The 17490-nt window shown below is 24.5% G+C and overlaps 1 protein-coding gene across 4 annotated transcripts in view; it reads left to right on the forward strand.

The window, feature by feature from the left end:
* LOC148956764 (adipocyte plasma membrane-associated protein-like) overlaps positions 1-15801 on the forward strand; it is a 71723-nt gene extending 55922 nt beyond the window's left edge. For all 4 annotated transcript variants that reach the window (XM_089096349.1, XM_089096324.1, XM_089096341.1 and 1 more), the window contains 3 exons: positions 11789-11974; positions 14494-14634; positions 15545-15801. In XM_089096349.1, coding sequence (XP_088952475.1) covers positions 11789-11974; positions 14494-14634; positions 15545-15658 — 441 coding nt within the window. In that variant the 3' untranslated portion in view covers positions 15659-15801. The remainder of the gene's footprint in view (positions 1-11788; positions 11975-14493; positions 14635-15544) is intronic.
* The last annotated feature ends 1689 nt before the right edge of the window (positions 15802-17490 follow it).

Here is a 17490-nt window from a genome sequence, read left to right on the forward strand (position 1 = left end):
AGATTTGACCCTCTATTTATTTCTTTTATTTCTTTCTTTTTCTTTAATTTATAGACAAGGAGCCATTATTTTAAACCTAATAAATTCTTAAATGAATCGAGAATTTTTTTTTCTGTTATTAAAATAATAAAAAAAAAAAAGAGAGAAAATTCAAAAGAAGATTCACCCCTATTTTTCTTTATTTTATTACTTTCTTTTTATTTAATTTATAGACAAGGATCCATTATTTTACGCATTCTAAATTAATAAATTAGTCTAGAATTTTTTTTTCTGTTAGTAAAATCATCAAAAAAAAAACAAGAGAGAAAATGCAAAAGAATATTAATCCCTCTTTTTCTTTCTGTTTTGTCTTTCTTTTTATTTAATTTATATACAAGGAGACATTATTTTACCCCTACTAAATTCTTAATTGTATCGAGAATTTTTTTTCTGTTAGTCAAATCATCAAAAAAAACAAGAGAGAAAATTCAAAAGAAGATTCGCCCCTCTTTTTCTTTCTTTTATTTCTTTCTTTTTCTTTAATTTATAGACAATGAGCCATTATTTTACGCCTAATAAATTATTAAATTAATCGAGAATTTTTTTTTCTGTTAGTCAAATCATCAAAAAAAAAAAAGATAGAAAATGAATAAGAAGATTCGCCCCTCTTTTTCTTTGTTTTATTTGTTTGTTTTTCTGTTATTAATAGACAAGGAGCAATTATTTTACACCTACATAAGTCTTAAATTAATCGATAATTTTTTTTTTTCTGTTATAAAAATTATAAAAAAAAAAAATATATAAAATAAAAAATAATATTATCCAATCTATTTATTTATGTTTTTTCTTTATTTTTCTTTAATTTATATACAAGTAGCCATTATTTTAAGCCTACTAAATTATTAAAGGAATCGAGAATTTTTTTTTTTGTTAGTCAAATCATCAAAAAAAAAAAAGAGAGAAAATGCAAAAGAAGATTCGCCCCTCTTTTTATTTCTTTTATTTCTTTATTTTTGTGTAATTAATAGACAATGATCCATTATTTTAAACAAACTAAATTATTAAATGTGTCGAGAATTTTTTTTATTTTAGTCAAATAATAAAAAAAAAAAAGAGAAAATTCAAAATAAGATTCACCCCTCTTTTTCTTTCTTTTATTTCTTTCTTTTTCTTTAAGTTATATACAAGGAGCCATTATTTTACGCCTACTAAATTCTTAAATGAATCGAGAATTTTTTTTTCTGTTAGTCAAATCATCAAAAAAAACAAGAGAGAAAATTCAAAAGAAGATTCGCCCCTCTTTTTGTTTCTTTTATTTCTTTCTTTTTCTTTATTTTATATAAAATGAGACATTATTTTAAACCAAATAAATTATTAAATGAATCGAGAATTTTTTTTTTCTGTTAGTCAAATCATCAAAAAAAACAAGAGAGAAAATTCAAAAGAAGATTCGCCCCTCTTTTTCTCTTTCTTTTATTTCTTTCTTTTTCTTTAATTTATAGACAAGGAGCCATTATTTTACACCTACTAAATTCTTAAATGAATCGAGATTTTTTTTTCTGTTAGTCAAATCATCAAAAAAAAACAAGAGAGAAAATTCAAAAGAAGATTCGCACATCTTTTTCTTTCTTTTATTTATTTATTTTTCTTTAATTTATAGACATGGATCAAATATTTTACACATACTAAATTCTTAAATTAATAGAGAAATTTTTTTTTCTGTTAGTCAAATCATAAAAAAAAACAAGAGAGAAAATTCAAAAGAAGATTCGCCCCTCTTTTTTTTATTTTATTTACTTAATTTTATTTATTTTATATAAACGTAGCAAGAATTTGAAGAATAAAAAAGAAATATATTAAAATAGAATTTTTTTTTCTTTTTTAAAAAAAATAAAAAAAAAAACAAGAGAGAAAATTAATAATAATTTTAGCAAAAAAGTTTCTTTCGTGTTTTCCCATCATTTTCTAATTTTTTAAGACCATTTGAAAAAAATTAAAGACTTATAATATATATAATTTATATTTAATTTTTTTTTTTCTGTTAGTAAATAAATAAAAAAAAAAAAGATATAAAATTAAAAATAAGATTAGCCAAGCAGTTTCTTTCTTTTATTTCCTTCTTTTTATTTAATTTATATAAACGGTGCAATTATTTTACACCTACTAAATTCTTAAATGAATCGAGAATTTTTTTTTCTGTTAGTCAAATCATCAAAAAAAACAAGAGAGAAAATTCAAAAGAAGATTCGCCCCTCTTTTTCTTTCTTTCTTTTATTTCTTTCTTTTTCTTTAATTTATAGACAAGGAGCCATTATTTTACACCTAATAAATTCTTAAATTAATAGAGAATTTTTTTTTCTGTTATTAAAATCATCAAAAAAAAAAAAGATATAAAATGCATAAGAAGATTCGCCCCTCTTTTTCTTTCTTTTATTTCTTTCTTTTTCTGTAATTTATAGACAAGGAGCAATTATTTTAAGCCAAATAAATTATTAAATGAAACTAGAATTTTTTTTCTGTTACTAAAAAAAACAAAAAAAAAACAAGAGAGAAAATACATACGAATATTAAAACCACTCTATCTTTAGTTTATTAACTAAAATTTAAATATTTATTTGAACCGTATAATTATTATAAAACATAATAAATTAAAAACTTTTAATAGAATTTTTTTTCATTTCCGAAACAAAATCAAAAAAAAAACAAGAGAGAAAATGAATATTAATTGTAGCCCCTATTTTTCTTGCGGTGTTGTCTTTCTTTTTCTTTTTTTAATTTAAATTTTGCCCTTATTTTAAACAAAATGAAGTATTAAATGTATCGAGAATTTTTTTTTATGTTAGTCAAATCATCAAAAAAAACAAGAGAGAAAATTCAAAAGAAGATTAGCCCCTCTTTTTCTTTCTTTTATTTCTTTCTTTTTCTTTAATTTATAGACAAGGAGCCATTATTTTACACCTACAAAATTCTTAAATGAATAGATATTTTTTTTCATTATATTAAAATCAACAAAAAAAAACAAGAGAGAAAATGAATAAGAAGATTCGCCCCTCTTTTTATTTGTTTTATTTCTTTCTTTTTATGTAATTAATATACAAGGAGCCATTATTTTACACCTACTGAATTCTTAAATGAATCGAGAATTTTTTTTTTCTGTTAGTCAAATCATCAAAAAAAAACAAGAGAGAAAATTCAAAAGAAGATTCGCCCCTCTTTTTTTTTCTTTTATTTCTTTCTTTTTCTTTAATTAATAGACAAGGAGCCATTATTTTACACCTTATAAATTCTTAATTGAATCGAGAATTTTTTTTCTGTTAGTCAAATAATAAAAAAAAAAAAGAGAAAATTAAAAAGAAGATTAACCCCTCTTTTTATTTCTTTTATTTCTGTCTTTTTATTTAATTTATAGACAAGGAGCATTTATTTTACGCCTACTAAATTCTTAAATGAATCAATATTTTTTTTTATGTTAGTCAAATAAACAAAAAAAAACAAGAGAGAAAATGAAAAAGAAGATTCTCCCCTCTTTTTGTTTCTTGTATTTCTTTCTTTTTATTTAATTAATAGACAAGGAGACATTATTTTACACCTTATAAATTATTATATTAATCTAGAATTTTTTTTTTCTGTTAGTAAAATCATCAAAAAAAACAAGAGAGGAAATTCAAAATAATAGTAGCACATCTTTTTCTTACTGGTATTTCCTTCTTTTTCTGTAATTTATATAAACGGAGCGATGATTTTACAACTAATAAATTATTAAATGAATCGAGAATTTTTTTTCTGTTAGTCAAATCATCAACAAAAACAAGAGAGAAAATTCAAAAGAAGATTCGCCCCTCTTTTTCTTTCTTTTATTTCCTTCTTTTTCATTAATTAATAGACATTCAGCAATTATTTGACACATAATAAAAAAAAAATTTAGTCATGAATTTTTTTTTCTGTTAGAAAAAACAACAAAAAAAAAACAAGAGAGAAAATTCAAAATAATATTAATCACTCAGTTTCGTTCATTTAGTTACTTCTTTTTCTTTATTTATTTCAAAAGTATAAAATATTTAAAAACTTACAATTTATTAATATAATCTAGAATTTTTTTTTCTGTTAGTAAAAAAATCAAAAAAAAAACAAGAGAGGAAATGCATAATAAGATTAATCCCTCTTTTTCTATCGGTTATTTCTTTCTTTTTCTTAATTTAAAATACCCTGTCACCTGATTTTAAACATTATTAATTAATAATATAATCTAGAATTTTTTTTTCTGTTAGTAAAATAAACAAAAAAAACAAGAGAGAAAATTCATAATAATATAAATCCAACTTTTTCTTGCTTTTTTGTGCTAATTTTTCTTTAAATAATATAAACGTTGAATTTATTTTCAACCAAACGAAATATTAAATTAATATAGAATTTTTTTTTCTGTTAGAAAAAAAAACAAAAAAAACAAGAGAGGAAATGCAAAAGAATATTAATCCCTCTGTTTCTTTCTTTTTTTCCCTTCTTTTTCTTTAATTAATATAAAATTAGAAATTTTTTTTAAAAAAAAAAATACTAAATATAATATAGAATTTTTTTTTATGTTAGAATATAAAACAAAAAAAACAAGAGAGAAAAATAAAAATAATATTCGAAACTCTTTTTCTTTATTTTATTTCCTTATTTTTATTTAATTTATAGACAAGGAGCCATTATTTTAAGCCTACTAAATTCTTAAATGAATAGAGAATTTTTTTTTCTGTTAGTAAAATCATCAAAAAAAAACAAGATAGAAAATGCAAAAGAAGATTCGCCCCTCTTTTTCTTTCTTTTATTTCTTTCTTTTTGTGTAATTTATAGACAAGGAGCCATTATTTTACACCTACTGAATTCTTAAATTAATCGAGAATTTTTTTTTCTGTTATTCAAATCATAAAAAAAAAAAAAGAGAGAAAATGAAAAAGAAGATTCGCCCCTCTTTTTCTTTCTTTTATTTCTTTCTTTTTCTGTAATTTATAGACAAGGAGCCATTATTTTACACCTACTGAATTCTTAAATGAATCGAGAAATTTTTTTTTCTGTTAGTCAAATCATCAAAAAAAACAAGATAGAAAATTCAAAAGAAGATTCTCCCCTATTTTTCTTTGTTTTATTTCTTTGTTTTTATTTAATTTATAGAAAAGGAGCCATTATTTTACACATAATAAATTCTTAAATGAATCTAGAATTTTTTTTTCTGTTATTCAAATCATAAAAAAAAACAATAGAGAAAATTCAAAAGAAGATTCGCCCCTCTTTTTCTTTCTTTTATTTCTTTCTTTTTCTTTAATTTATAGACAAGGAGCCATTATTTTACACCTACTAAATTCTTAAATGAATCGAGAATTTTTTTTTCTGTTAGTCAAATCATCAAAAAAAGAAATATATAAAATGAATAATAATAGTCATCCCTCTTTTTCTTAATTTTATTTACTTATTTTTCTTTAATATATTTAGAATTAGCCATTGTTTAAACAAGAATAATTTATTAAATTAATATAGAATTTTTTTTTTCTGTTAGTAAATAAATCAAAAAAAGACAAGAGAGAAAAAACAAAAGAAGATTCGACCCTCTTTTTCTTTGTTTTATTTATTTATTTTTCTTTAATTTATAGACAAGGAGCCATTATTTTACGCCTTATAAATAATTAAATTAGTCTAGAATTTTTTTTATTTTATTCAAATCATAAAAAAAAAAAAGAGAAAATTAAAAAGAATATTCACCCCTCTTTTTCTTTCTTTTATTTCTTTCTTTTTCTTTAATTGATAGACAAGGAGCCTTTATATTAAGCCTACTAAATTCTTAAATGAATAGAGATTTTTTTTTCTGTTAGTCAAATAATAAAAAAAAAAAAGAGAGAAAATGAAAAATAATATTAGACCCTCTTTTTCTGTGTTGTTTTTGTTTATTTTTCTTTAATTTATAGACAAGGAGCCATTATTTTACACCTACTAAATTCTTAAATGAATCGAGAATTTTTTTTTCTGTTAGTCAAATCATCAAAAAAAACAAGAGAGAAAATTCAAAAGAAGATTAACCCCTCTTTTTCTTTCTTTTATTTCCTTCTTTTTCTTTAATTAATAGACAAGGATCCATTATTTTACACCTACTGAATTCTTAAATGAATCGAGAATTTTTTTTTATTTCAGTAAAATAAACAAAAAAAAAACAAGAGAGAAAATTCAAAAGAAGATTCGCCCCTCTTTTTCTTTATTTTATTTCTTTATTTTTCTTTAATTTATAGACAACGAGACATTATTTTACACCTACTAAATTATTAAATTAATCGAGAATTTTTTTTTCTGTTAGACAAATAAACAAAAAAAACAAGAGAGAAAATTCAAAATAATATTCGCCCCACTTTTTCTTTGTTTGTTTTATTTCTTTCTTTTTATTTAATTTATAGACAAGGAGACATTATTTTACACATACTAAATTCTTAAATGAATCGAGAATTTTTTTTTCTGTTAGTCAAATCATCAAAAAAAACAAGAGAGAAAATTCAAAAGAAGATTAGACCCTCTTTTTCTTTCTTTTATTTCCTTCTTTTTCTATAATTAATAGACCATTATCATTTATATAACGAATTATTATGAAAAACATTACTATAGAATTTTTTTTTTCTGTTAGAAATAACAACAAAAAAAACAAGAGAGGAAATGCATATTAATAATAACCCCACTCTTTCTTTAGGTTTTTTCTTTATTTTTCTTTAATTTATAGACAAGGAGCCATTATTTTACACCTACTAAATTCTTAAATGAATAGAGAATTTTTTTATTCTCTAAGTAAAATCATAAAAAAAAGCAATATATAAAATTAAAAAGAAGATTCGCCCCTCTTTTTATTTATTTTATTTACTTCTTTTTCTTTAATTTATATAAAAGGAGCCATTATTTTACACCTACTAAATTCTTAATTGAATCGAGAATTTTTTTTTTCTGTTAGTCAAATCATAAAAAAAAAACAAGAGAGAAAATTAAAAAGAATATTAACCCCTCTTTTTCTTTATTTTATTTCTTTATTTTTCTTTAATTTATATAAAAGGAGCAATTATTTTTCGAAGAATAAATTAATAATATTATATTGATTTTTTTTTTCTGTTACAAAAAAAAACAAAAAAAACAAGAGAGAAAAATAATAATTATATTAATACCTATGTTTATTTAATTTATTTCTTTATTTTTATTTAATTTATAGAAAAGGATCATTTATTTTACGACTACTAAATTCTTAACTGAATCAATATTTTTTTTTCTGTTAGTAAAATAATCAAAAAAAACAAGAGAGAAAATGAAAAATAATATTAGCCCCTCTTTTTGTTTCTTTTATTTATTTATTTTTATTTAATTTATAGACAAGGAGCCATTATTTTACGCCTACTAAATTCTTAAATGAATCGAGATTTTTTTTTTCTGTTAGTCAAATCATCAAAAAAAAAAAAGATAGAAAATTCAAAAGAATATTAACCCCTCTTTTTCTTTCTTTTATTTATTTCTTTTTCTTTAATTTATAGACAAGGAGAATTTATTTTACGCCTTATAAATTATTAAATTAATCGATATTTTTTTTCTGTTAGTAAAATAATCAAAAAAAACAAGAGAGAAAATTAAAAAGAAGATTAGTCCCTCTTTTTCTTTGTTTTATTTATTTCTTTTTATTTAATTTCTAGACAAGGAGCCATTATTTTACGCCTACTAAATTCTTAAATGAATCGAGAATTTTTTTTTCTGTTAGTCAAATCATCAACAAAAAAAAGATATAAAATTAATACTAATAGTCGTCCCACAATTTAGTTCTTTTTTTACATAATTTTTCTTTAATTTATAGAGAAGGAGCAAATGTATTACCCCAAATAATTTATTAAATTAATATATAATTTTTTTTTTTCTGTTAGTAAAAAAAAAAAAAAAAAAAATTTAGAACATTAAATATAATATTATTAACACTGTTTCTTTCGGTTATTTCCTTATTTTTAATTATTTTATATACAAGTTGAAATTATTTTACAACTAATAAATTATTAAATTAATAGAGAATTTTTTTTTTCTGTTACTAAAATAAACAAAAAAAACAAGAGAGAAAATGCAAAAGAAGATTAATCCCTCTTTTTCTTTATGGTATTTCCTTCTTTTTCTTTAATAAATATACAAGGAGAATTTATTTTAAGCCTTATGAATTATTAATTGAATCTAGAATTTTTTTTTCTGTTATAAAAAACAACAAAAAAAACAAGAGAGACAAATATAAATTATATAAGCAAAACAGGTTATGTCTTTTTTTTCCTTCTTTTTCTTTAATTAATATAAACGGATACAATATTTTAAAACAAATTATTTCTTAAATTAATAGAGAATTTTTTTTTCTGTTACTAAAATAATAAAAAAAAACAAGAGAGGAAATGCAAAATAATATTAATCCCTCTTTTTCTTTCTTTTATTTATTTCTTTTTCTGTAATTTATAGACAAGGAGCCATTATTTTACACCTACTAAATTCTTAAATGAATCGAGAATTTTTTTTTATGTTAGTCAAATCATCAAAAAAAACAATAGAGAAAATTCAAAAGAAGATTCGCCCCTCTTTTTCTTTCTTTTATTTCTTTCTTTTTCTGTAATTTATAGACAAGGAGCCATTATTTTACACCTACTAAATTCTTAAATGAATCGATAATTTTTTTTTTCTGTTAGTCAAATCATAAAAAAAAACAAGAGAGAAAACTCAAAAGAAGATTCGCCCCTCTTTTTCTTTCTTTTATTTCCTTCTTTTTCTTTAATTAATATACACGGAGCAATTATTTTACACCTAATGCATTATTAATATAATATAGAATTTTTTTTTTCTGTTAGAAAAATCAACAAAAAAAACAAGAGAGGAAATGCAAAATAAGATTAATCACTCATTTTCTTTCTTTTATGTCCTTCTTTTTCTTTTATTTATTTACAATGAGAAATTATTTTAAACCTTATGATTTCTTAAATGAATCGAGAATTTTTTTTCTGTTAGTCAAATCATCAAAAAAAAACAAGAGAGAAAATGAAAAAGAAGATTCGTCCCTATTGTTCTTTATTTTTTTTATTTAATTTTCTTTAATTTATATAGACGGAGACATTATATTAAAAATAAAAATTAATTAAAAGACTAGATAATTTTTTTTTTTCTGTTAGTAAAATAATAAAAAAAAGAAAGATATAAAAATAAATATAATATTATTCCCTCTTTTTCTGTCTTTTTTTTCCTTCTTTTTCTTTTATTTTTATACAAGTAGACAGTATTTTACACCTAATAAATTCTTAAATGAATCGAGAATTTTTTTTTCTGTTAGTCAAATAATCAAAAAAAACAAGAGAGAAAATTCAACAGAAGATTAATCCCTCTTTTTCTTTCTTTTATTTCTTTCTTTTTATTTAATTTATAGACAAGGAGCCTTTATTTTACGCCTACTAAATTCTTAAATGATTATATATTTTTTTTTCTGTTATTCAAATAATCAAAAAAAACAAGAGAGAAAATGAAAAATAATATTCTCCCCTCTTTTTGTTTCTTTTATTTCATTATTTTTGTTTAATTGATAGAAATGGTTCCATTATTTTACACATACTAAATTATTAAATTAATCGAGAATTTTTTTTTCTGTTAGTCAAATCATCAAAAAAAACAAGAGAGAAAATTCAAAAGAAGATTAACCCCTCTTTTTATTTCTTTTATTTCTTTCTATTTCATTAATTAATAGACAAGGAGCAATTATTTTACACCTACTAAATTCTTAAATGAATCGAGAATTTTTTTTTCTGTTAGTCAAATCATAAAAAAAAAACAAGAGATAAAATTCAAAAGAAGATTCGCCCATCTTTTTCTTTCTTTTATTTCCTTATTTTTATTAAATTAATACAAAAGGAGCAATTATTTTACGAATAATAAATTATAAAATTTATCGAGAATTTTTTTTTTCTGTTAGTAAAAACATCAAAAAAAGCAAGATAGAAAAATCATAATAATTTTAATCCCAATTTTTCTGGCTGTTATTACCTTCTTTTTCTATTTTTAATTTACCAGTATAAATTTTATTCAAAATAAAACATTAATAAATGAATCTTGAATTTTTTTTTTCTGTTATTAAAATACTCAAAAAAAGCAAGATATAAAAATAATAATAATATAAGCCCAAATTTTTATTTATTTTTTTTATTTCTTTTTATTTAATTTATATACAAGGAGCCAGTATTTTACAACGACTAAAGAATTAAAATAATATATAATTTTTTTTTTATGTTAGTAAAATAATCAAAAAAAAGCAAGAGAGAAAAAGAAAAATAATAATAGTCCCTCTATTTATTTATTTTATTTCCTTCTTTTTCTATAATTTATAGACAATGATACATTATTTTAAACCGAAAAAATTAATAAATGAATATATAATTTTTTTTTTCTGTTAGTAAAATAATCAAAAAAAAGCAAGAGATAAAAAGAAAAATAATATTAGCCCCTCTTTTTATTTCTTTTATTTATTTATTTTTCTTTAATTTATTGACAAGTAGCCATTATTTTAAACATACTAAATTCTTAAATTAATCGATAATTTTTTTTTTTCTGTTAGACAAATAATAAAAAAAACAAGAGAGAAAATGCATAAGAAGATTAGCCCCTCTTTTTATTTCTTTTATTTACTTCTTTTTCTTTAATTTTTAGACAAGGTGCCATTATTTTACACATTCTAAATTCTTAAATGAATCGAGAATTTTTTTTTCTGTTAGTCAAATAATAAAAAAAAGCAAGATAGAAAATTCAAAATAAGATTAACCCCTCTTTTTATTTCTTTTATTTCTTTATTTTTCTTTAATTTATAGACACGGAGCCATTATTTTACGCCTAATAAATTATTAAATTAATAGAGATTTTTTTTTTCTGTTAGTAAAATAATAAAAAAAAGAAATATAGAAAATTAAAAATAATATTCGCCCCTCTTTTTCTTTCTTTTTTTTCTTTATTTTTATTTAATTTATATACAAGGAGCCATTATTTTAAACCTACTAAATTCTTAAATGAATCGAGAATTTTTTTTTTCTGTTATTCAAAACATCAAAAAAAGCAATAGAGAAAATTCAAAAGAAGATTAGCCCATAATTTTCTTTATTTTATTAACTTCATTTTCTTTAATTAATATACCCGGACCACATATTGTAAGCCTTAAAATTTATTAATTTAATAGAGAATTTTTTTTTTCTGTTAGTCATAAAATCAAAAAAAAAACAAGAGAGAAAATTCAAAATAATATTAACCACTCTTTTTCTTTCTTTTATTTCCTTCTTTATGTTTATTTTATAGAAAAGGATCCATGATTTTCAACATAAAACATTATAAAAATAATAGTTAATTTTTTTTTTCTGTTAGAAAAATAAAAAAATAAATAAATATATAAAATAAAATATATTATTATCCCAAATTTTTCGGTCGTTTATTTCTTTCTTTTTATTTATGTTATATAACAGGATACCTTAATTTAAGACTACAAAAATATTAAATGAATCGAGAATTTTTTTTTCTGTTAGTCAAATAATCAAAAAAAACAAGAGAGAAAATTCAAAAGAAGATTCGCCCCTCTTTTTCTTTCTTTTATTTCAATTTGGTTTGATCTAGAAATTATAGAGTTAACGAATGTCTAGGTTTTTTATATTTTTTTTCTTTGTTTATTGGAAATAATTGTTTCTGTTATGTTTCTTCATTATTTTCTTTTGTCTTTCTTTCTTTTTATTTGCTTATCTATATTTTAATCTATTATGTCATCCTTTTTTAGGCAGGAATAGTCGTTCCTCGATTTAGCGAATACCCTTGGTACCTTGACTTTGAAACACTGACAAATAATGCTTGGTTGCGACTAATTGGAATTCGTCCGTTTGCTTTAACCAGGATGATCCTGGAAATGGGTGCCAAGTACTTGCCACCTCCCCTCAACACATTTCCGCTATGGATGTCATACCATGTAAGTATTTTCTGTGTTTACTATATTGTCACCAAAACTTGACAGTCATTGAGGATACTGAACTGGCTTTTTTACTACATGTTTTTCACCGAGATAAAAGAGAAAGCGTAGCTTGCAAGAGTGAAAATTGGGACTTTGTTCTAGAAAACCCCCAATGTCGTCTAGGTGTTTGACATTTTTTGAAATATTTTGAATATTAAGGCTTCATTAATTTAATTAGTGCAATTGGCAAAATTTTTCTTTTTTATCTCAATTTCTGGAGCAAAACACAAATTCGAGTTTTGAAAAAAAAAGTGCTAAGAAAAGCCAAACTTTTTATGGTGTTGGCTTCATTCTGATATGGTGCCTAAACACTTTGATGTTTATGGTGGTGTCGGTGCTGAAATAACTGCCGAAGCCTCATTGATGTTTAGCTTTAATTGTGATTTTACGCAGCTTCTTCTGCTTTGATCGTGCAATCAATCAAGTTTGGACTGTCTATGCATTCATTAGTATCCTTATATCAAATTAGTGAATGAAATTGTCCAGTTATGTGACCAACATTCATTACATGTGACATTAGCGCCATCTAGTTTCTCGAATTTGGGTAGTTGAACTTTAAAGAAGCTGCTAGATAGCATTCAGAGCTCAAATTCACTTGAAGATCTGCAACAGATTGCTATTATTATTACACCGAACACGACCAAAGTGGTTGAAACTCTTATCTACCGAAAGCTCCAACTGGTGCGACCCAAAGGTAGAAGAAGCCGTCATATGAATTCTTTTCAGCTCATTATTGTCAATGTTTTTAATCAGTTTTCATTTTCTTGTACAAAAAACAATAGCACTTAGTATCAGTTCAGCCATGACTGATTTTTGTTTTGTTTATTAATAATTCTGTTTGCATACATGTAAGGAGGGAATGGAAGATGGAAATATCCCCTAATAATTATATAAGGCCATTTACTCTCTGAAGAAGTTTGAAATGTATGAAACTCTAAAGCAGTGTCTGTAAAACTGGAGGAAGTAATATACTTTCTATAGTTTCAGGCCCCCTCCATATTATAAAAATTCCTTTGCCCTGAATTTACTAAATGGTTAACACTTAATCCATCCAAAAGGAGAGTCCGTAAATGAAAGCAATGAAGTAAATTGAGAAAGAATGTTAGTTGCTAATTTTAATATTAATGTAAGTGACACCTGTTTGGGAATTTTTTAAAGATTTTTTTGTGTTTGCTGGTATTTTGAGTATAGGGAAGGTGTTTAGAACTTCATATAAATTTGTTTAATAATTCGTGGCCAAAATGTATTTTTTTTTCTAATTTTGGTGATATTAATCCTTTTTTTTGTAAAACAGCGTTAGCAATGCACCAATTTAATAGCCCAGCCACGTGTTTTGACACCGAATCTTACGGGACAAATGCAAGAAACTGATGTAATCAATTTGACATCTGAAATTCTAATCAAATTTGTGCTCATGCATTTCTGTGTTTTTGTCCTGAATGACCCTGATCAAAATTGATCATATTTGACCTTGTAAAAAAAAACAGACAGAAATAGACTGGAAACTATGTAGGATGGCGACTTTTCCTAACACAGCTATTTGAAAATAAAATCTAGGTGGAAATTAAACGATCAATAGCCGTCCTCAACGAAATATGAGAAATATAAAAAAAAACTCGCGTCAAAGATTGTTGAATCGTGTGCGACTGTATTAAAAATTTCCGCTGCTTTAAAGTTTGCGATGAACAGTGTGTTAACTCTATGTTATAAAAAAAGCAGCTCTTCTTATCCAATATAATCAACAAGAAAATTATGTCTTTTAACCGTTAGTAAGGTAAAAAAAAATACCTAAAAAAATTGTTCTGAAATAATTTTATATTTCCAGGCAGAACAAGAAAATAGGTTATATCCCTTGTTTATGTGAGATATCTGAACTCGATGTTTTTGTCAAGATTTTGTGGAGAAGACTGAAAAAAAAACACATACAAAATGCTCTTTTGACCTGCTACGCATTGGGTTAGGGTGTTTAGAAACCTTTTTTCTTTATATAAAGGAAGAAAAGAGAAAGAAAAATGCTTCCTTTTAGTTATCTCTTAAGGTCCCAAACTCCTTGCACACTTACCAAGAGATTAATTGGCTTTACAGGAATATGTAGAAAAACGCACAACCATACCTCTTAATTCTCAGACTTGAAAATTGTTTAGAAAAATATATTTAGATTACTGTTCTTTAAATTTTTCACAATAGAAACGTGGACTTTTGATGTGTGACTTGCGATTTAAGTTGTTGAATCGTCTTTTTGAAGCTTTTTAAGGTAAGAGATATTAGTTGGATTTTTCCTCTTTCTTTTATTTATAAACAAGACTATTGACATGCTATGACATATTATTTTCGTATTTTAGCTATTCGTTAGGTCATTTGCTGCAGCTCAAATGTGTCTCGATAACTGCTAGTTCCAGTTACCCTCAAGCACAGTGCTGGTATTTTCTTGTTTCAGGATATGGATCATTGCAGCCTATTCTTTCTTTTAATTTCAGATATTAAGTATGGAGCCATTGTCTTTAATGTTTGGATGGTATGGCTTAATTGTTGAAATTGACTGGGAAGGTGACATAATCAAATCCTGGCATAATCCGTCTGGGACTACTCCCGGTTTAAGTGAAGCCTATTTCTCAAAGGTAATTACCTCGAACCGAGGTTTTTTTTTTACTCAGAAAATAAATAAATTGTTGAAAGGGATAAATCCAGGATTCAGGGGTGGGATGTATAATATGTGCATGACAAATTCGTATGGTAGGATTTAGATTACCTCTTTTTGGCTTGACAGATTCTTACGAATGTATGTCATATCGGACCTGCGTCACAATGGTACCCCCCCCCCCCCACTTGATCTACCCCTGGTTGTTAAGGTACTAAATAAAGCAGCATTTTAGCGGCAGCTCTATTTGCATCGAGGATGGCTTTACCAGTGAGACTAAGATAAGCAATCGAGATAGGGGTACTTTTTTATGTAAGAGAAGGAATTGTCACCTGGTCAGTGTTTCTGCAATCTTTGATTTTCTATTAATTATCAATATTTTATTTAGTTTTAACATGTTTGAACTCTTTTTTTACAAGTTATCTTTTTATCTCTAAAAGAAAATTACTCAAAATCCAAAGCATTTGCAGATAATAAAATATTGTGCAAGTGTATTTTACTACAAACTGAGTGGATATAAAACTAAAAAGGAGATTAAAAACTAAGTAGTAAACATACAAAAAGAAAGAAAATTCCTAAAAAATAAACAAAAATGAAACCAAGAAGAAAATAGCCAGTTTGAAAGGAAAGAAAAAATTACTAGCGTTAAATGGCTTCGATTCGAAGTGACATTAAACTAATAGTTATTTAAGAAAGTCTGGTAGTATTCACCTGTTGAGTGATCACAAACGGTGCAAGTGCATTTTGAAAATTCTCTTCCCTTATTCAACTTTGCTTGGTATGATTTTGTATATGTCTTTTATTTTAGATTTTTTATTCTAATTTATTTAGGCACAATTTATATTCCAATCATTAAAAAAACTATCACATTCAGTTTTCTTTTTTTGTAGGATGGTGCCATGTGGCTTGCCTCTCCATGGAACACATTTTTGTCCCGTATTCCCCCGAAGGGTCCAAGGGTTCTCCTGAGGAGTGAAGGAGATGTAACATTTGATCTGTTGTGAGGAGATCACAGTATTCCCAGTAATTCAATCTTAGGTTTTGAGTACTGTGATATTAAATCATAGCCTTTTTTTCTATTTTTTTGTTACTAAACTTTCTAGTAATGTAATCTTGTTTGTTTCCAATAAATTGCATTCATGCCATTTTTAAAGGAAGTTTCACGGTTTGTAAACTCTATAGTCATCAAGTGAAATTTGACACACCCCAGACCAACTACTAGTTTGAGAGGTACTTTGTTTGTCTACAATATTGCTGTAGATGTGCTACAAATAAATTTCTAAGCAAATACTGCAGATAAGATACGCTAATTTCCAGTTGAAGGCACAAAAACTTGTACTTCTCTGCATAAAAAGCAAGTAAATTCCTTGATGAACTATAATGTCTGATAATGTGTATTTATTTAATCATTCTATAACACTCTGTTCTACATATGCTCATACATGCTGACTATTTTAGTTTTTTAAATGATCGATTCGGTGTCTCTTTACTATGAATCTTAAGCTGCTTAAAAACATTTTTAGCTGATTTGAATATGATACGCCTGCTATTCGTTTATGTCTTTGCTAATATATTAGTTGAAAATCATTTCTTTTTGCTTCAAAACTTAATGGCTAATAAAAGGACTTGAATTATACAAAGCAAATAAAAGTGAAAGATGGATGCTGTAAATTCACAAAGGTACTCAGTATTAGGGATACGTTGTTGATGCTTAGCAATACTGAAAACTTAATAAAAAAAAACTTAATGAAAGTTTTTCTTCTCTTATTATGAAGTTTTTCAAAGGAATATAAAGAGCCATTCTAAACTTAAGACGAGTAGAATTAAAGCTCTATGGTAATTCCAACTCAGAACAACCAGGAATTACCACCAAATAATAAAAGAAACCCAAAACACACAGCAATTAAAAAAAATAATCATGCAAACATGAAGATAACAGATACTGATGTAGATGAATAAATAGATCTCAAAACGAGAAAAAATTAAATATTCAGGTCAAACTTAAAACAAATAGAAATTACTACAAACGTGAGTTTGGCCACTGCTCCTTCCCCCTCCCCTAACCGTAAAAGCTCTAAAGCCTATTGTGTCATTTGCGTTTTATTGCAAATTATATGTAGGCCTATATATCTCTATATATATAGATATACCAGATCTAGTATATCTAGATGTATAAAACTACACGTATGTGTATGGAAGAACTAATAGAAATAGATTGAATATGTAATATATAATAATAGAATACATTTCCTGAAAAAAATAATCAATTCAAAATTATATTTCAGTTTATTTTTTTATCTTTCAATAGTATAAATTTAAAAAGGTTTATAATATATTCTGTTTTCAGTAAAGGGCAGATGGTGAAATTGGCTTTAGAAATTTTAAGACTAGAGGAGGGCAAAACGGGCAGTAGCCAAACCTTTTTTTGTAGTAATTATGTTTGTTTGAAATTTTACTTTAATATTCAATTTAGTTTTTAAATCATTTTAAGATTTATTTATTCTGCTTGAAAAGATTTATAAATCATAACTAAAAATTTGGATAGTCTTAAGGGTTCCCACATAACTCAAACACCAAGCAACTCAACCACCCTGAACTCATTTACCACCATAGTTCAACCACCACATAACTCAGATCTATGTCAAATTTACTTCTGTGAGGGATTTATTTAATATATTGTTTTAAAAAAGAAGCAACAAAAGAAAAGTTGCAATTGGTACTATTTTTCCGAAGATCAAAGCGAGTAAATTCGACCCCAGAGAGTAAAATGGGTTTGGGCAATTCGTGTTGATTTTCTGCTATTTTTTCATAAAATCTTAGACAACTGTAAATGTTT

Source organism: Artemia sp. Qi Xiang Cuo, chromosome 1 (genome assembly GCF_049724085.1).
Source record: "Artemia sp. Qi Xiang Cuo chromosome 1, ASM4972408v1, whole genome shotgun sequence".
In the NCBI taxonomy this organism is placed as follows: Eukaryota; Metazoa; Arthropoda; class Branchiopoda; order Anostraca; family Artemiidae; genus Artemia; species Artemia sp. Qi Xiang Cuo.